This window comes from Oncorhynchus gorbuscha, linkage group LG06, assembly GCF_021184085.1.
Source record: "Oncorhynchus gorbuscha isolate QuinsamMale2020 ecotype Even-year linkage group LG06, OgorEven_v1.0, whole genome shotgun sequence".
Lineage (NCBI taxonomy): Eukaryota > Metazoa > Chordata > Actinopteri > Salmoniformes > Salmonidae > Oncorhynchus > Oncorhynchus gorbuscha.
Window position 1 is genome coordinate 92,027,471 of NC_060178.1, and position 21,173 is coordinate 92,048,643.

Here is a 21,173-nt window from a genome sequence, read left to right on the forward strand (position 1 = left end):
AGAAGGGGTGCAACTCTCGCTCTCTTGAAGACGGAAGGGACGTAGCCAGCGGTCAGGGATGAGTTGATGAGCGAGGTGAGGTAAGGGAGAAGGTCTCCGGAAATGGTCTGGAGAAGAGGGGAGGGGATAGGGTCAAGCGGGCAGGTTGTTGGGCGGCCGGCCGTCACAAGACGCGAGATTTCATCTGGAGAGAGAGGGAGAAAGAGGTCAGAGCACAGGGTAGGGCAGTGTGAGCAGAACCAGCGGTGTCGTTTGACTTAGCAAACGAGGATCGGATGTCGTCGACCTTCTTTTCAAAATGGTTGATGAAGTCGTCTGCAGAGAGGGAGGAGGGGGAGGGGAGGAGGATTCAGGAGGGAGGAGAAGGTGGCAAAGAGCTTCCTAGGGTTAGAGGCAGATGCTTGGAATTTAGCGTGGTAGAAAGTGGCTTTAGCAGCAGAGACAGAGGAGGAAAATGTAGAGAGGAGGGAGTGAAAGGATGCCAGGTCCGCAGGGAGGCGAGTTTTCCTCCATTTCCGCTCGGCTGCCCGGAGCCCTGTTCTGTGAGCTCGCAATGAGTCATCGAGCCACGGAGCGGGAGGGGAGGACCGAGCCGGCCTGGAGGATAGGGGACATAGAGAGTCAAAGGATGCAGAGAGGGTGGAGAGGAGGGTTGAGGAGGCAGAATCAGGAGATAGGTTGGAGAAGGTTTGAGCGGAGGGAAGAGATGATAGGATGGAAGAGGAGAGAGTAGCGGGGGAGAGAGAGCGAAGGTTGGGACGGCGCGATACCATCCGAGTAGGGGCAGTGTGGGAGGTGTTGGATGAGAGCGAGAGGGAAAAGGATACAAGGTAGTGGTCGGAGACTTGGAGGGGAGTTGCAATGAGGTTAGTGGAAGAACATCATCTAGTAAAGATGAGGTCGAGCGTATTGCCTGCCTTGTGAGTAGGGGGGAAGGTGAGAGGGTGAGGTCAAAAGAGGAGAGGAGTGGAAAGAAGGAGGCAGAGAGGAATGAGTCAAAGGTAGACGTGGGGAGGTTAAAGTCGCCCAGAACTGTGAGAGGTGAGCCGTCCTCAGGAAAGGAGCTTATCAAGGCATCAAGCTCATTGATGAACTCTCCGAGGGAACCTGGAGGGCGATAAATGATAAGGATGTTAAGCTTGAAAGGGCTGGTAACTGTGACAGCATGGAATTCAAAGGAGGCGATAGACAGATGGGTAAGGGGAGAAAGAGAGAATGACCACTTGGGAGAGATGAGGATGGGCCCTAGGACCATGTCCCCACCACTCCTTGCTGTCCCCGCTGACCAGAAGCTCTTGGGGTGTGCGAGAACACGTGGGCGGACGAAGAGAGAGCAGTAGGAGTAGCAGTGTTGTCTGTGGTGATCCATGTTTCCGTTAGTGCCAAGAAGTCGAGGGACTGGAGGGAGGCATAGGCTGAGATGAACTCTACCTTGTTGACCGCAGATCGGCAGTTCCAGAGGCTACCGGAGACCTGGAACTCCACTTGGGTTGTGCGCGCTGGGACCACCAGATTAGGGTGGCCGCGGCCACGCGGTGTGGAGCGTTTGTATGGTCTGTGCAGAGAGGAGAGAACAGGGATAAACAGACACATAGTTGACATGCTACAGAAGAGGCTACACTAATGCAAAGGAGATTGGAATGACAAGTGGACTACACGTCTCGAATGTTCAGAAAGTTAAGCTACGTAGCAAGAATCTTATTGACTAAAATGATTAAAATGATAATCTTCGTATAAGCATAGTAATAGTAGTGAATTCTTGACATGTCTTGAAGACCCTTACTTTAGTAGTATTTGGAATGAATTATATGTTTCCTGCCATGAATAACCTTTACCCTCTACTGTGTACTTCTCAAACCCAGGGCTCACCGTGCTCTAATCAATGTCTGGATTCCCTCTGTGTTTCTGCAAGGCCGCGCTGCCAACGCTTACCATGTATACCAGGTAAGGGACACACTAACACCGGATCCTAGTGTACTAAACAAACACAACTTCAATTTGCAGATCACGACATCCTAGTTTTTCTTGTATCCCATTTCTGTGTTAAGTTGTTGAATGGAGTAACTAGTAAACTAACACCCAACATATGCCCTGGCCTAGATAACTGTTTTTTGTTGTACCTAGCACATTGACTAGGTGAGAAACCTTCCTTCCTGTTCTCCCCTGAGGGGAAACATGTCACTGCCCTGCTCGGTTCCACTCCACTCTGTCAGGAAGCGGAGCCACAGTGTATCAAGGTGAAACCAGAAATGATGGGACACGACAGGTGACACGAACTCAGCAGAGAGATAGTCGAGCCTGTTTGGCTGGCTCCCGAACTTAACTTAGATACAAGTCTGCTCTTGTATCTCTGCCACTGCAGTGTGGTGTGAAGACATAACATGCACCCTGGTCAGAGTAGTACAGGCCTGGGCAGCTACCTCCAGATGTGTACCCCCTGATAAGTAGTGACAGGATGTTGGTATTGGAGAGTAAAGTAATGGCTGATATGACATCAATGATCCGATTGGTAGAGAAAGGAATCAGAGGTCATTCAATATTTTGCTGGGAAGTTCAGTTGATGGATTTAGCATTAAACTTCTATAGTCTAGCTAAATGGTTACGTAAATACATTTGAAGTGATTTAATGACACCTGTTGTTACTAGTGCTTAGCATAGCCCCAGACCATGGCTGTATCCTATATAGTCTTTGTTGTCTATGTGGTGTGTTCTCAGGGTTCTATTTGTCTAATAGATCACTATAGAAACATGACTATTATCTTAATGGACTAGATTGATGAGTACTGTTTGCCATTGTTGGCTGTATGTGAAAGGGGTTTTGTGTCTTCCTCTCCATGTCTTAAAAACACAGATTTGATGTATCACTGTGTGCAAGATATGTAAAAAAAAAGGTATTTCTGATACAAAAGGTCCATGCACCTGTTCTTGAATAGCATTTCAAAGAGAGACTACTGATATTACAGAAATGGAGTTCTAGAATGTTTTTAATAAACAAAATGTTCCAATTTACAACCAGCCAACCAGGTCACAGCAATTCTGGCCAGTCATTCCAGACTTCCTGATACTGTACTGTTCCGATGGCAGCAGGGCCTGAAAATCACTACCCGGCAGGAAACAACAACACCAGAATCACGCAGCTCTGTTTCACTCTGTGCTGAAAATGATGGAGAGGAGGGAGAAGAAAAAATATATAGAGAGAGGGATAGAGAGAGAGAGATGAGAGACAGAGCAGCGCAGCATTCTTCTCCGGCACTAGATTATAGGACCTTTATGGAGGAGGCAAATTGCTTGTTCTCCATTCCCTGTCTTTGTCTTTCTCAAAAGCCACTTTTCTTCTCCGTTGGAAATGACTCTATGCAGACAGAACAAGGTCTGGGATGCCCATAGAGTCAGAGAGAGAGGCTGTGATTGAGTCTCTCTATTATTACTCCTGTTTTGTTCTCCCCAAAGATGAGCTCCCCATCCCTCCCCTCTCCCTGTCTCACTCCTTTCAAAATGAGAGACTAATGGCAGCTGCAAATTATTGTTGCGTTCTCATACAATACCAACAAGAAGTTATTATAGAAATGTGTGTCGTGGAAAAAATAATAAGAAAAATGTAATTTCCAAACTGCCAGAGAACACACAGAGTAGTTAGAGATTTTACTTTTTAATCTGTGTGAGTTAGAGTAGTAGCCTCCAAGCTGGGGAGCCCTTCTGAGGTTATTCTCTTCTACCTCAGAGAAAAGTAGGAAAGAAAACAAAATATACTGAACAAAAATATAAACGCAACATGCAACAATTTCAAAGAGTTACAGTTCATATAAGGAAATGAATAAATTCATTAGGCCCTAATCTATGGATTTCACATGACTGGGAATACAGATACTTCGGAAAGTTTTCAGACCCCTTGACTTTTTCCACATTTTGTTACATTTTGTTACAGCCTTATTCTAAAATGGATTACATTTTTTAAATCCTCAGCAATCTCACACAATACCCGATAATGGCAAAGTGAAAACAGGTTTTTAGAAATTATAAAAAGTCTGTAATACCTACATGTTTCAAGCAGACCACAATAGTCCCTGTGCCCAAGGAAGTGAAGGTTACCTGCCTAAACGATTACCGCCACATAGTACTCAAGTCGGTGGCTCACATCAGCAGCATCATCCCAGATACCCTAGACCCACTTCAATTTGCATACCGCCCCAACAGATCCACAGACGACGCAATCTCAATCGCACTCCACACTGCCCTTTCCCACCTGGACAAAAGGAACACCTACTGTATTTGAGAATGCTGTTTATTCAGCGTTCAACACCATAATGCCCACAAAGCTCATCACTAAGCTAAGGATCCTGGGTCTTAACACCTCCCTCTGCAACTGGATCCTGAACTTCCTGGATGGCCACGCCCAGGCGGTAAGGGTAGGCAACAACACGTCTGCCACACTGATCCTCAACACTGGGGCCCCTCAGGGGTGTGTGCTTCGTCCCCTCCTGTACTCCCTGTTCATCCAGGACTGCGTGGCCAATCACAACTCCAACACAATCATTACATTTGCTGACGACACAACAGTGGTAGGCCTGATCACCAACAACGATGAGATGGCCTATAGGGAGGAGGTCAGAGACCTCGCAGAGTGGTGCCAGGACAACAACATCTCCCTCAATGTGAGCAAGACAACGGAGCTGATCGTGGACTACAGGATAAGGCGGGCCAAACAAGCCCTCATTAACATTGACGGGGCTGTAGTGGAGCTGGTCGAGAGTTTCAAGTTCCTTGGTGTCCGCATCATCAACAAACTACCATGGTCCAAACACACCGAGACAGTCGTGAAGAGGGCACGACAACACCTTTTCCCATTCAGGAGACTGAAAAGATTTGGCATGGGTCCCCAGATCCTCAAAAGGTTCTACAGCTGCCCCACCGAGAGCACTGGTGGCATCGTCACCTGGTATGGCATCTGCTCGGCATCTGACCGTAAGGCGTTATAGAGGGAAGTGTGTATGGCCCAGTACATCACTGGGGCAAAGCTTCCTGCCATCCAGGACCTATATACTAGGCGGTGTCACAGTAAGTGGTACCGGAGCGCCAAGTCTAGGACCAAAAGGCTCCTTAACAGCTTCTAGCCCCAAACCAAAAGACTGCTGAACAATTAATCAAATGGCCACCCGGACTATTTATATTGACATTTGCTTTTACATTGCTGCTAATCACGGTTTATTATCTATGCATAGTCACTTTACCCCTTTCTTAAATGTACAAATTACCTCGACTAACTTGTACCCCCGCACATTGACTCGGTACCGGTACCCCATGTATATAGCCTTATTGTTATTTGTTGTGTTGTGTTATTAATTGTGTTACTTTTAATTTGGTTATTTGGAAATATTTTCTTAACTCTTTCTTGAACTGCATTGTTGGTTAAGCGATAATAAGTAAGCATTTCACAGAAAGGTCTACTACGCCTGTTGTATTCGGCGCACGTGACAAATAAAGTTTGATTTGATTATCGTAATGAAACATGAGGTTATGGCGGCGGATGAATGGCACAACAATGGACCTCAGGATCTCGTCACGGTATCTCTATGCATTCAAATTTCCATTGATAAAATGCAATTGTTTGTGCGGTTGTGAGGCCGGTTGGCCGTACTGCCAAATTCTCTAAAACAAAGTTGGATGCGGCTTATGGTAGAGAAATGAACATTTAATTCTCTGGCAACAGCTCTGGTGGACATTCCTACAGTCAGCATTCCAATTGCACGCTCCCTCAAAACTTGAGACATCTGTAGCATTGTGTTGTGTGACAGAACTGCACATTTTAGAGTGGCCTGTATAATAATCATGCCGTTTAACCAGCTTCTTGATATGCCACACCTATCAGGTGGATGGATTAGGAGAAATGCTCACTAACTGGGATGTAATCAAATTTGTGCACAACATTTTAGAGAAATAAGCTTTTTGTGAATATTGAACATTTCGGGATTCTTTTATTTCGGCTCATAAACATGGGACCAACACTTTACATGTTGCGTTTCTATTTTTGTTCAGTGTTATAACAAAAGCTGAAGCCCTTTATTTGCCAGGCGGAAATGATGGATGCACTTTGGTAGTGATAACGCCCTCGCTCCCTCCATCCTCCATCTCTAAACCAGTTGTTTAACTTTCCCAGAGGAAGTCTACTATCAGAGAGGTACTCCAAACGTATCCTACTGTATCTAGATGAATCTGACAGAACCAACATATCAAATCCACATTCCCAGCATACCAACAACAACAAAAACCAACTCCTAGACACGTTGCTCAAAGGAAAGTAAAAGCAATGTTATGGTTCATGGGCAAACTCTGCTTAGTTGAACACACACTGTACACATACACACATTTATTTTACCTTTGGTTGGCTGATGCAAAACGGAGAGGAGATGACATGGTAAAGCCCTGTACTCTAGATGAGCCCCGGCACCCAGAATTCACTGGGTTTTTATTTCTAAATGAGTGATTCCCTTTGATCAGCAAAAAGCTGCTGAGCCAATCGCTTCCACACAAAGTCAGGCGCGCTGCAAACTTTCCCATGTTTTTATAACACTAATGAGATTTGATGTTTTTTTTCCCGTCTCCCTTTTATTTCAATTCCAAATGTTCCGTGATACCTGATACGACTGTAGTTCCTCAGAGGCAAGCTGAGAGAGTGTGTGTGTGATTGAAATCTAGTCAGACACACTTATCCAGGTGAATCCAGGTGAAAGCTATGATCCTTTATTGATGTCACTAGTTAAATCCACTTCAATCAGTGTAGATGAAGGGGAGGAGACAGGTTAAAGAAGGATTTGTAAAGCCTTGAGACATGGATTGTATATGTGTGCCATTCAAAGGATGAATGGGCAAAACAAAAGATTTAAGTGCCTTTGAATGAGGTATGGTAGTAGGTGCCAGGCGCACCGGTTTGAGTGTGTCAAGAACTGCAAAAGTGCTGGGTTTTTCACACTCAACAGTTTCCCATGTGTATCAAGAATGGTCCACCAACAAAAGACATCCTGCCAACTTGACAAAACTGTGTGAAGCATTGGAGTCAACATGGGTCAGCATCTCTGAGTCAGCACCACATGCCCGATGAATTGAGGCTGTTCTGAGGGCAAAAAATTACCTTTGGCTTCCTGTTGGAGCCAAACCCTTGGACATGCACATACTGGGAGAATAAAGTGGCGATTACAAAGCATCCAATGTACACTCGCTCCCAACACATAGATCCCATAGGTCCCCTTCCCCAGAGAGGTGCACTGTGGGAAAAGTGTTAATGATGATAATCTATATATTGCAATTGACTTCCCAACGCGCTGAGGGGATTGGTGTGCTGGAGGGTTTACATAATTTAAAAAATATATAGAAATATTTTTACCTTTTTTTTTAACTAGGCAAGTCAGTTAAGAACAAATTCTTATTTACAATGACGGCCTCCTGCAGGGACGGGGATTAAAAATAAAAAATACAATAATAATATAGGACAGAACACACATCACGACGAGAGACCCCACAACACTACATAAAGAGAGACCTAAGACTAGGGCTGGGCGATATGGCAAAAATATCATAGTATTTTTCTAATTTGATGGTATTTTATGTTTTTGATTAATAAAAGTTCTACATTTGCAGAAATACAACATGGCAGCAGCACAATGTGGTAGCAGCACAGAACATGGTACAAACGTTTTTGGGCACAGACAACAGCACAAAAGGCAATAAGGTAGAGACAACAATACATCACGCAAAGCTGCCATAACTGTCAGTAAGAGTGTCTGTGATTGTGTCTTTGAATGAAGAGATGGAGATAAAACTGTCCAGTTTGAGTGTTTGTTGCAACTCGGTAAAGTCACTAGCTGCAGCGAACTGAAAGGGAAAGGGGGATCCCTAGTCAGTTGTACAACTGAATGCCTTCAACTGAAATGTGTCTTCCGCATTTAACCCAACCTGCATCTTCGGAAAAAGGATAGTTCAGTCTGCAGACTCTTTGTGTGTGTGTGTGTGTGTGTGTGTGTGTGTGTGTGTGTGTGTGTGTGTGTGTGTGTGTGTGTGTGTGTGTGTGTGTGTGTGTGTGTGTGTGTGTGTGTGTGTGTGTGTGTGTGTGTGTGTGTGTGTGTGTGTGTGTGTGAAAAACCCAAACCGGTCCATGCATAAATACCGGTATATAGTAAAATATAGTATACCGCCCAGCCCTACCTAAGACAACAACATAGTTGAAGTGTTAAACAAATAAAAATATATTTTATATTTGAGATTCTTCAAAGTAGCCACCCTTTGACTTGATGATAGCTTTGCACACTCTTGGCATTCTCTCAACCAGCTTCACTTGGAATGCTTTCCAACAGTCTTGAAGGAGTTCCCACATATGCTGAGCACTTGTTGGCTGCTTTTCCTTCACTCTGCGGTCTAACTGATCCCTAACCACGTCAATAGGATTGAGGTCGGATGATTGTGGAGGCCAGGTCATCTGATGCAGTGCATAAGAAAATATTTACAAAATAAACTGAAGTAAAAAATTACGTAACAATAACAAGACTATATACAGGGGTACCGGTTCGGAGTCAATTGCGGGGGGTAAAGGTTAGTCAAGCTAATTTGTACATGTAGGGTAGGGGTAAAGTGACTGCATAGATAATAAGCAGCGAGTAGCAGCAATGTAAAAACAAAGGGGGTGGGGTCAATGTAAATAGTCTGCGTGGCCATTTGATTAATTGTTCAGCTTTCTTATGGCTTGGGGCCAGACGCAAGGCCCGTTATTATTGAGATGATAATTATGGTGGTAGTTTTCTGTGATGGATGTTGGTTACAATGATAATTTTTGGTTGTTGCATCGAATAATCATGAATTCAATCTCCACTATAATAGTGTGTTAAATTTCCAGCATCAGAAGAACGTACTAGGCTAGTTGGAGAACTAAGAACATTTTGTACCATCTAAAAAACAACTACATACAGTGGGGCAAAAAAGTATTTAGCCAGTCACCAATTGTGCAAGTTCTCCCACTTAAAAAGATGAGAGAGGCCTGTAATTTTCATCATAGGTACACTTCAACTATGACAGACAAAATGAGAAGGGAAAAAATCCAGAAAATCACAGTAGGATTTTTAATTAATATATTTGAAAATTATGGTGGAAAATAAGTATTGGGTCAATAACCGACTCAGGCTTTGCACACTCTTGGATTGTATCCTACCTGGCATGCCGCTCCTACCAGGTGACATGGAGAGGATCTGTGTCTGCACCACATGCTCTCAATACTGGTGTCCCCAGGACTCGGTTATAGGCCCCCTTCTGACACCCAGGCGGCGGCACGCATCTCTGCGTGCCTTGCAGATGTCTCTGCTAGATGTTGGCCCACCACCACAAGCTCAACCTCAACCAGACGGTGCTGCTCTTCCTCCCGGTGAAGGGCTGCCCGCTCCAAGATCTCTCCATCACTGTTGACATCTCCACGGTGTCCCCCTCCCAATGTGCAAAGGGCCCTCTAAGACCATCACTAAGCTCACAGCACTGGGTCTGAACCCCGCCCTGTGCAACTGGGTCCTGGACTTCCTGACGGGTCGACCCCAGGTGGTGATGTTAGGCAACAACACCTCCGCCACGCTGATCCTCAACACTGGTGCCCCACAGGGGTAGGTGCTCAGCCCTTTCTTGTACTCCCTATTCACCCATGACTGCGTGGCCACGCACGTCTCCAACTCAATCAAGTTTGTAGAAGACACAACCGTGGTAGGCCCGATTACCAAAAAGATGAGAAAGCCTACAGGGAGGAGGTGAGGGCCATGGCGGAGTGGTACGAGGAAAATAACCTCTCCTTCAACATCAACAAAACGAAGGAGCTGATCGTGGACTTCAGGGGACAGCCAAGAGAGCACGCCCCCTTCCACATCGACTGGGCTTTCAGACCCCTTGACTTTTTCCACATTTTGTTAGGTTACAGCCTTATCCTAAAATGTATTAAGTTGTTTTTTCCCTAATCAATCTACACACAATACTCCATAATCACAAAGGAAAAACAGGTTCATTGGGTATGACGCTATAAGCTGAGCACATTTTTATTTGGGGAGTTTCTCCCATTCTTCTCTGCAGATCCTGTCAAGCTCTGTCAGGTTGAATGTGGAGAGTTGCTACACAGCTATTTTCAGGTCTCTCCAGAGATGTTAAATCGGATTAAAATCCGGACTCTGGCTGGGCCACTCAATGACATACAGAGACTTGTCCCGAAGCTACTTCTGCGTTGTCTTGGCTGTGTGCTTAGGGTCGTTGTCCTGTTGGAAGGTGAACCTTTGCCCCAGTTTGAGGTCCAGAGATTTCTGCAGCAGGTTTTCATCAAGGATCTCTATTTACTTTGCTCCATTCATCTTTCTTTCAATCCTAACTTGTCTTCCAGTCCCTGCTGCTGAAAAACATCCCAAACAGCATGATTTTGACACCACCATGCTTCATCGTAGGATGGTGCCAGGTTTCAGTCCAGACATGATGCTTGGCATTCAGGCCAACAAGTTCAATCTTGGTTTCATCAGACCAGATGTCTTTTGGCAAACTCCAAACGGGCTGTCATGTGCATTTTACTGAGGAATGGCATCCGTCTGACCACTTCACCATAAAAGGCTGATTGGTGGAGTGCTGCAGAGATAGTTGTCCTTCTGGAAAGTTTTCCACAGAGGAGCTCTGAATCTGTCAGAGTGACCATCGGATTCTTGGTCACCTCCCTGACCATGGCCCTTCTCCCCCGATTGCTCAGTTTGGCTGCCCTGCCAGCTCTAGTAGTCTTGGTAGTTCCAAACTTCTTCCATTTAAGAATGATTGAGGCCACTGTGTTCTTGGGGACCTCCAATGCTGCATATCCCTTCCCCAGATCTGTGCCTTGACACAATCCTGTCTCTGAGCCCTACGGACAATTCCTTCAACCCCATGGCTTGGTTTTTGCTCTGATACTGTGGGACCTTACAGGTTTGTGCCTTTCCAAATCATGTCCAATCAATTGAATTTACCACCGGTGGACTCCAATCAAGTTGTTGAAAATCTATTTTTTTTATACCTATTTGGAGGAAAAAGGGGGAGGCTTGGAAGCCGAAGAACACCATTCCAACCGTGAAGCTCGGGGGTGGCAGCATCATGTTGTGGGGGTGCTTTGCTGCAGGAGGGACTGATGCACTTCACAAAATAGATGGCATCATGAGGAGGAAAATGATGGAGGAAAATGATGTGGACATCTCAAGACATCAGTCAGGAAGTTAAAAAGAAGTTTGACCCAAGTTAATTAACCAATTTAAAGGCAATGCTACCAAATACTAATTGAGTGCATGGGAATGTGATGAAAATAAATCATTCTCTCTACTATTATTCTGACATTTCACATTCTTAAAATAAAGTGGTGATCCTAACTGACCTAAAACAGGGACTTTTTCCTGGGATTAAATGTCAGGAATTGTGAAAAACTAGAGTTTAAATGTATTTGGCTAAGGTATACTGTATGTAAACTTCGACTGTAGGCCTGTAGCCTATGCTATAGGCTATTTATCTTTTAATGCAGTCATCTCGGTTCTCATTTGAAGCATCTTTTTATCCTCCGCTTGTTTGTAGCCTAACAATTGCAAAGACATTGACGACTTTGTATTTGTTGTCAACTTCATTATGTTTTGCAGAGATCTGTGTATAAAGTGACGCTGTTGGGAAAGAAACGCGTCTAATGAAAATGCTTTAGGGAAACCGGGCCTTGGTTAGTTAAATGCTCTATCACTCATGGTGATTTATTTTTGAACAGTAATTACGAATCACGGATAATGAATCATAAACCAGTGGGTCATTTTGCAGACTCATTCAGCAGGATGACTTGACAGATTATGGTTTTAGAATGATGTAAGAGGACACTATCATATTTACATTTTCCCATTGCCAGCCAGCCAGCCTTAGCAGCCTCTGTTATTATGATGATTGACACTAAATGTAAGGATACTAGTCTATGGAAAGTGACTATTTTACTTAAAGGGATAGTTTGGGATTTTGGCACTGAAGCCCTTTATCTACTTCCACAGAGTAGGCTCACAAAACTGCCTCTAAGTCCAAAACCCTGAACTATCCCTTCAAAACAAAGCAGTAAAATAGGTTTAATGACACTGGGAAGGGTATCACTTCCTCCCTCCAACATGCACACATACCCAGAGTACTGCTGACAAATCTTCTGCTGATGATTATCTCCTTATACGCTCTTATCACTCCTCATCCTCCTTCCTTTCTGCAATTCTCCAAATGGATTCTATTTTCTGCCTAATTTGGCAAATGTGTCCCAGAGTGGACGGAGACAGAAAGAAAGAGATGGAGGGATGACATAAGCACTCCAACTCCCTGCATGTCCTCTGCTTTACTTTATCCCTCACACATTAAATATGCACAATGCAGGAATCTCTCCGCCATTTCCTGGTCGCTAAAATTCGAATAGTTTGCTAATTTCAGATTGTGAAAAAACAAGCAAGTATAGTGTAGAGCAGGTAATCACAACTGGGGTAGGGTACGCGCAATGCCGTTTGGGGTACGCCAAATAAAAATGTGATTCATTTTTTTTAATATAAAAAAATCTCCACATTTTCAAACAGTCCATATAGTAAGGCCCGCGTCCATAGAGACACATACCAGCTCTACTGGTAGTACTGCTACTACCAGCAGTACGACACCTGCTCCTGTCGACGACACAAGTTGTTCTGATTCCATGAGCACATTCAATGCTGACATCAGTAATTCTACATTTGTTGTTAGCCCAGCTAGCATGGACACAGACAGTTGTGAATCTGATGCAGCCGAAGAGCTGCTGCCCCCTTACCCGGGAAAGCACCGAACAACAGACAGGGACTTTGAACCATCGAAGAGGCGCACGTATGATGAGAACTACTCAAGAACACAAAGGCAACCTGCCTAAATGACTACAGACCTGTAGCGCTCACGTCCGTAGCCATGAAGTGCTTTGAAAGGCTGGTAATGGCTCATATCAACACCATTATCCCAGAAACCCTAGACCCACTCCAATTTGCATACCACCCAAACAGATCCACAGATGATGCAATCTCTTTTGCACTCCAAACTGCCCTTTCCCACCTGGAAAAAAGGAACACTTATGTGAGAATGCTATTCATTGACTACAGCTCAGCGTTCAATGCTGTCGTGTCTTTGGCTATGCCGGATTAAGTGACATGCTATTCTATAAAATAATTTCTCCGTAATTAATATTACCTGATTGAGCTAATCATGTAAATGTAATTAACTAGAGAGTTGGGCACCACAAAATAATATTTATAGAGCTGTTATCTTCTGAATAAACTCTTAAAGACCTAGTAATATTTTACATCAATAGCAGTCAATATTAATCATCATCTTAATTCAGTCTCATCTGAAAGTTGTACATTTTTAGTTATCTGCAGGAATCCTGGCTAACAAGTTGAATCAACAATACAAAATTGGGTTTAATTATTTATTTACTAAATACCTAACTAATCACACAGAATTACACATACACATAATTAAATCATAACTTGATTACAAATGACGTCATAAAGGAAAACGTCCTTAGATGGCGGAACAGATATGACTGCTTGTTACACAAAAGAAGAAAAAAAGGAGGCTGGGTGAAAGTGAAAGAGCGGGAAGACTGAGGAACAAAGGGCAAAGCTGTGCTATCGTAAATACAGTATCTCATGCATTCTAAATTACCGCCCATTTGTAAAAGGAAAATGCAATAAATATTTACTCTGAGCTGCGCTTCGGTAGGTTGGTGGTAGATGGAAGGCCTTTGATGCCCAACCTAGTCCTTCGTCCTATGAAGAATTTCTCTGCTGGTAAATTGAATACTTTGTAGTAACGTCGTTGTGTGGCAGACGGGATACTCTGTCTGTTCCTTCCTAACCCTCATTTGCAGCGGCTGTTGCTAACTCAATGGCTAGGAGGTATCACTTCTGTAGTGAATAAGAGTTTAAAGTTCATACCATTCGCAACCAAAGCTTACGCTGATGTTGGCTTCGTTCTGTAGTTATTATCTGAACCATTCTGACATCGGACCGTCATCCTCACGTCCTCGGAACAGGAGGTTATATTGTCGTCAAGGGCTTTTATAGGAAGGGAGAGGAGGGAGTGTTTGAAAAGTTTTATAGCCCTTGTCCCTTCACAGGGGCGGGCCACTGATTGAGCAGAGCCCTATCTTATGAAAACCCAAATCTCACATTTTAGAAGCTAAAATCACATTTCATTCCATCACAAATAATTTAATATTCAAAAATTTAAATTGAACAACAATTCCATGTGAATCCAATAATTCTGATGTGTAGACTTTCCACTGTAGAGTTTGTCATCTTATCATTGATGACAATGTCTCAGATGACAACCGAACTGACATCATATTCATTAAGTACCACCGCATATGTTCAGTTGGTCGGATTACCAGAATATACACTGCTCAAAAAAATAAAGGGAACACTACAATAACACATCGTAGATCTGAAAGAATGAAATATTCTTATTAAATACTTCTTTCTTTACATAGTTGAATGTGTTGACAGTAAAATCACACAAAAATGATCAATGGAAATCAAATTTATCAACCCATGGAGGTCTGGATTCGGAGTCCATACTATACTCCTGTCCATACCATACTACAGGCTGATCCTACTTTGATGTAATGTCCTTAAAACAAGTCAAAATGAGGCTCAGTAGTGTGTGTGGCCTCCACGTACCTGTATGACCTCCCTACAATTCCTGGGCATGCTCCTGATGAGGTGGCGGATGGTCTCCTGAGGGATCTCCTCCCAGACCTGGACTAAAGCATCCGCCAACTCCTGGACAGTCTGTGGTGCAACGTGGCATTGGTGGATGGAGTGAGACATGATGTCCCAGATGTGCTCAATTGGATTCAGGTCTGGGGAACGGGCGGGCCAGTCCATAGCATCAATGCCTTCCTCTTGCAGGAACTGCTGATACACTCCAGCCACATGAGGTCTAGCATTGTCTTGCATTAGGAGGAACCCAGGGCCAACCGCACCAGCATATGGTCTAACAAGGGGTCTGAGGATCTCATCTCTGTACCTAATGGCAGTCAGGCTACCTCTGGCGAGCACATGGAGGGCTGTGCGGCCCCCCAAAGAAATGCCACCCCACACCATGACTGACCCACCGCTAAACTGGTCATGCAGTAGAACGTTGTCCGCGGCGTCTCCAGACTGTCACATGTGCTCAGTGTGAACCTGCTTTCATCTGTGAAGAGCACAGGGCGCCAGTGGCGAATTTGCCAATCTTGGTGTTCTCTGGCAAATGCCAAACGTCCTGCACGGTGTTGGGCTGTAAGCACAACCCCCACCTGTGGACGTCAGGCCCTCATACCACCCTCATGGAGTCTGTTTCTGACCGTTTGAGCAGACACATGCACATTTGTGGCCTGCTGGAGGTCATTTTGTAGGGCTCTGGCAGTGCTCCTCCTTGCACAAAGGCGGAGGTAGCGGTCCTGCTGCTGGGTTGTTGCCCTCCTATGGCCTCCTCCACGTCTCCTGATGTACTGGCCTGTCTCCTGGTAGCGCCTCCATGCTCTGGACACTACGCTGACAGACACAGCAAACCTTCTTGCCACAGCTCACATTGATGTGCCATCCTGGATGAGCTGCACTACCTGAGCCACTTGTGTGGGTTGTAGACTCCGTCTCATGCTACCACTAGAGTGAAAGCACTGCCAGCATTCAAAAGTGACCAAAACATCAGCCAGGAAGCATAGGAACAGAAAAGTGGTCTGTGGTCACCACCTGCAGAACCACTCCTTTGTTGGGGGTGTCTTGCTAATTGCCTATAATTTCCACCTGTTGTCTATTCCATTTGCACAACAGCATGTGAAATGTATTGTCAATTGACTTGGAGTGTGATTGACTTGGAGTGTGATTGACTTGGAGTTACATTGTGTTGTTTAAGTGTTCCTTTTATTTTTTTGAGCAGTGTATTTCATTTCCCCCCACCTTCTGATGTTCCCAGAATCTCTATGTTAACCAAGGGTTTTGCAAATGTATCAGTAGGGTAGGAAGATGAAAAAGGGGGGAAGAGGTATTTATGATTGTCATAAACCTACCCCCCAGGCCAACATCATGACAACACCATAGTACCCTCAAAGCTCATCACTAAGCTAAGGATCCTGGGACTAAACACCTCCCTCTGCAACTGGATCCTGGACTTCCTGATGGGCTGCCCCCAGGTGGTGAGGGTAGGTAGCAACACATCTGCCACGCTGATCCTCAACACTGGAGCCCCCCAGGGGTGCGTGCTCAGGTCCCTCCTGTACTCCCTGTTCACCCACGACTGCATGGCCAGGCACGACACCAACACCATCATTAAGTTTGCAGACGACACAACAGTGGAAGGCCTGATCACCGACAATGATGAGACAGCCTATAGGGAGGAGGTCAGAGACCTGGCCGGGTGGTGCCAGAATAACAACCGCTCTCTCAATGTAACCAAGACTAAGGAGATTATTGTGGACTACAGGACAAGGAGGACCGAGCACGCCCCTATTCTCAGCGACGGGGCTGCAGTGGAGCACATTGAGAGCTTCAAGTTCCTTGGTGTCTACATCACCAACAAACTAGAATGGTCCAAACACACCAAGACAGTCGTGAAGAGGGCACGACAAAGCCTATTCCCCCTCAGGAGACTGAAAAGATTTGGCATGGGTCCTGAGATCTTCAAGGTTCTACAGCTGCAACATCGAGAGCATCCTGACTGGTTGCATCACTGCCTGGTATGGTAATTGCTCGGCCTACGACCTCAAGGCACGACAGAGGGTAGTGCAGGTTGCCCAGTACATCACTAGGGCTAATTTGCCTGCCATCCAGGACCTCTACACCAGGCGTTGTCAGAGGAAGGCCCTAAAAATTGTCAAAGACCCCAGCACTCTCTGTTTATCATATATGCATAGTCACTTTAACTATACATTCATGTACATATGTACACACTACCTAAATTGGCCCGACTAACCAGTGCTCCCGCACATTGGCTAACCGGGCTATCTGCGTTGTGTCCCGCCACCCGCCATCCCCTCTTTACGCTACTGCTACTCTCTGTTCGTCATATATGCCTAGTCACTTCAACCATATCTACATGTACAGACTACCTCAATCAGCCTGACTAACCGGTGTCTGTATGTAGTCTCACTTCTGTTTTTCACTGTCTTTTTACTGTTGATTTCATTTCTATACTTACCAATTGTTCACCTAATACCTTTTTTGCACTATTGGTTAGAGCCTGTAAGTAAGCATTTCACTGTAAGGTCTACACCTGTTGTATTCGGCTCAAGTGACAAATAAACTTTGATTTGAACTACATTGATTTGGGGTTCACTTATATTGGGAGTAGTGACTTTCCTCAGCCACGGTGTGTTGTATGTGCAAATGTACTATCTCACAACTCAATGAAACCTTCATTCTTGCACAGACATTTCAAAACAAAACATGCCAATTTTAATAATAATCCACTGGAGTTTTTTGTGCGAGAATTAAGATGATTTTCAAGTAGTAAGTCATGTGTAAAAGCAACAGATATCATTAATAAGAATGGGCTAGAAGCGTCTTGTATGATGAGCTACCGAGTGGCTAGGACAAGCAAGCCCCATACTATTGTGAAGGTCTTAATTCTTTCTGCTGGGACAATGCTGGGGGTAAAGGCCAAATAAACTATACAGACAATGTCTTCATCAAACAACACTGTTGTGTTGAGATGTTTTGAAACAATTACTGCTTTGCATACAAGCCAGTGAATTATATGCTTAACAGCTGGATGAGTCAACAGATGTGGTGGGCTTGGCACAACTCCTGGTATATGTCCATTACGTTTATGGGGGGTCAATTAAGTAAAACATCCTCTTCTGGAAACCAGGACAACAGGAGAGGATACTTTTAAAGTACTGGACAGCTTTGTGACATTAAATGGACTTTGGTGGTCAAGATGTGTTGGTATCTGTACCGATGGCGCAAAAGCTATGACAGGGAGATATAGTGGAGTGGTAACGTGCGTGCAAGCATTTTCTCCCGATGCCACTTGGGCACACTGCAGCATCCACAAAGAGGCTCTTGCTGCCAAGGGAATGCCTGATAGCTTGAAAGATGTTTTGGACACTACAGCGAAAATGGTTAACTTTGTAAGGCCCCTGAACTCTTGTGTATTTTCTGCACTATGCAATGATATGGGCAGCGACCATGTAGTGCTTTTACAATATACAATGGTTAACAAGGGGCAAAGTATTGACACATTTTTTTTTAATTGAGAGAAGAGCTTCATGTTTTCTTTACTGACCATAATTTTCACTTGTCTGACCGCTTGAATGATGACGAGTTTCTCACACGACTGGCCTATCTTGTCTGACCCTGGTGCTAGAGAGGGGTACGCAGCTGGCAGTTGAATCTTTGAAGGGGTACGGTACTATAAAAAGTTTGGGAACCACTGGTGTAGAGGATCATTGTACCATCTAAACCGCTGTAAAATATATTTTCCATAACCAAGAATATTGTATTTTCATCTGCCGAAGTAAAAAGACACAAAACTAAACTTAAGAACGGGAAGCATAGAAATTGCACATATAGAACATATCTACCGCCTCTTAGACTTGCTTTCAATCAGAATAACAGTAAAGATGAGGTGAAGCGTATTCCCTGTCTTGTGAGTTGGATGGGATTCGGAAAGGGTGAGGTCAAATGAGGCAAGGAGGGGAAGAGAGATTTGGAAAGAAATTAATTGAAGGCAGACGTTACAAAGTTGAAGTTGCCAAGTACGAAGAGCGGTGTCCCATCGTCAGGAAATTAGCTTATCAAGGTGTGAAGCTCATTGAGGAACTTTCCAAAGGCACCTGGTGGGCGATTGATGACAATGTTAATCTTGAATGGACAACTGACAGCGACAGAATGGAATTCAAATGAGATTGGAAGGTGAGAGAGGGAGAAAATAGTATCTTCAGTTAGGAGAAATTAGTAGCCCTGTGCTACCACTGTGATGACCGGATGCTCTTGGACTATGAGAGAAAACATAGTCAGATGAAGAAAGAGCAGCTGGAATAGCAGTGTTCTCTGGGGTGATCCATGTCTCCGTCAGGGCCAAAAGTCGAGGGACTGAAAGGGAGCATAGGCTAAGATGAACCCTGCGTTCTTGACCGCAGATCAGCATTTCCAAACGCTGCCAGAGACCCAGAATTCCACATGAGTTGTGCGTGCAGGGTGCACTAAATTAGAAGGGTTGCAACCAAGGGGTGGGGAGTGTCTGTAAAGAGTACAGGGGGAGGAGCGAACAGGTATAGAAAACATTCACATAGTTGCCACAACAGAGCAAAATTAGCAAATAACTAGGTAAGATACTCAAGTTAGAGAGTGGTTGTTTTTTTTTCACTTTATATACTATCTACCTCACTTGCTTTGGCAATGTTAACACATGTTTCCCATGCCAATAAAGTCCTTGAATTGAATTGAGTGGTGTGGTGCCTTCCTCGAAGAACTCCGCAGAACAACTCATCAGAACTTTCTTTGGTTTGTGAACGGTCTTAGTTTTGTTGTCGAGACCAACACTGACACGACTGCCACTGAGAAACCAGGGGAGGCTGAATTCCTAACACTAATTTCCTAGGAGAGGAGAAACCACTCCCCCTCCAATGCAGCTAATGACTACCTTAACAAGTCCCTAATTGCCCTGCCCCTTGATCCTGGTTGATGTGTCAACAATAATCTGCAAGTTATGAGCAGTCAGCAGTTCACACACCAAGTAGGCTACTGGGAAGACATTCAGCACTTAAAGTAGACGGCCTTATCTAGCAAAAAGACAGTACTAGACAACAGATAAAGACAATTCTACTTATCGCTCCTGGAGATATCAGGAGTCATCTAGCTATAGAACGAAGCACATTCTGTGTTTAATTTCATGGCTGAAAGTCAAGGATAACAGCCAAGGAGTTTTTTCCAACTACTGTAGGTTATCTGACCACGAAAAACTCTGGGGCCTAGAAGTTTCAGGCAGGTGGTGAATATAGCTGGACGTTTAAAAAAAAATCAAGAACAAGATCATATCAGTGATGTAGCTTAGCATACAGCTGCTTTGAAAGTGTCTTAGCTGGAGAACAGAATGTTCCAATGCTATTGTTAGATCCCATACACACACACACACAACATCTTATTACAACGTCTGCCCACCTATAGTGCTTCTACTTCTTCCACTCATTATGGTAAAAGTCACATCCCCACTACCTGGGCCCCCTGGTCTGTTGTCAGCTATTTGGTGCTGCCTGTACTGTAGTTGCAGTCTTGTCCCACTGCGAGGTGAGCAGGAGGCCTCAGTCTCCATAATGGATTCCTGAAAGGAAGAGGTGAGCCTATTGCTTTTACCACAGCTGGTAACCTACAATTACCCTGCCTGTCAGGAGAAAGCTGGCTATACTAGCCGACCAGACTGTAGCTCATACTTATGTACTTCAGAGAAAGAGAGGGAGTACATAGTAAATTGCATTATTTACTAGATAGATTACAGTACAGTTGTATGTATTTAAAACATTTATTTAATTAGGCAAGTCAGTTAAGAACAAATTCTTATTTGTGACAGCCTACCAAAAGGCCTCCTGAGAGGACAGGTGATAAAAAATGGTTAAAAAAAATATATAGGACAAAACACACATCATGACAAGAGACAACACTACATAAAGAGAGACCTAAGACAACAACATAGCAAGGCAGCAACACATTTAACAACACAGCATAGTAGCAGCACAAAACATGGTACAAACATTTTTGGGCACAGACAACAGCACAAAGGTCAAGAAGGGAGAGACAACAATACATCATGCAAAGCAGCCACAACTGTCAGTAAGAGTGTCTGTGATTGAGTCTTTGAATGAAGAGATGGAGATAAAACTGTCCAGTTTGAGTGTGTGTTGCAGCTTGTTCCAGACGCTAGCTGCAGCACACTTAAAAGAGGAGCGACCCAGGGATGTGTGTGTTTTGGGGATCTTTAACAGAATATGACTGGCAGAACAGGTGTTATATGTGGAGGATGTGGTCTGCAGTAGATATCTCAGATCGGGGGGAGTGAGGCCTAAGAGGGTTTTATAAATAATCATCAACCAGTGGGATCTTGCGACGGGTATACAGAGATTACCAGTTTACAGAGTATAGAGTGCAGTGATG

At 44.4% G+C, this 21,173-nt stretch overlaps 1 protein-coding gene across 1 annotated transcript in view; it reads left to right on the forward strand.

The window, feature by feature from the left end:
- Positions 1-21,173, forward strand: part of LOC124038543 (sorting nexin-29-like) — a 177,152-nt gene that overhangs the window by 132,586 nt on the left and 23,393 nt on the right. Inside the window, exon 18 of the mRNA XM_046354554.1 lies at positions 1,863-1,944. Within this exon, the coding sequence (XP_046210510.1) occupies positions 1,863-1,944 (82 nt within the window). The remainder of the gene's footprint in view (positions 1-1,862; positions 1,945-21,173) is intronic.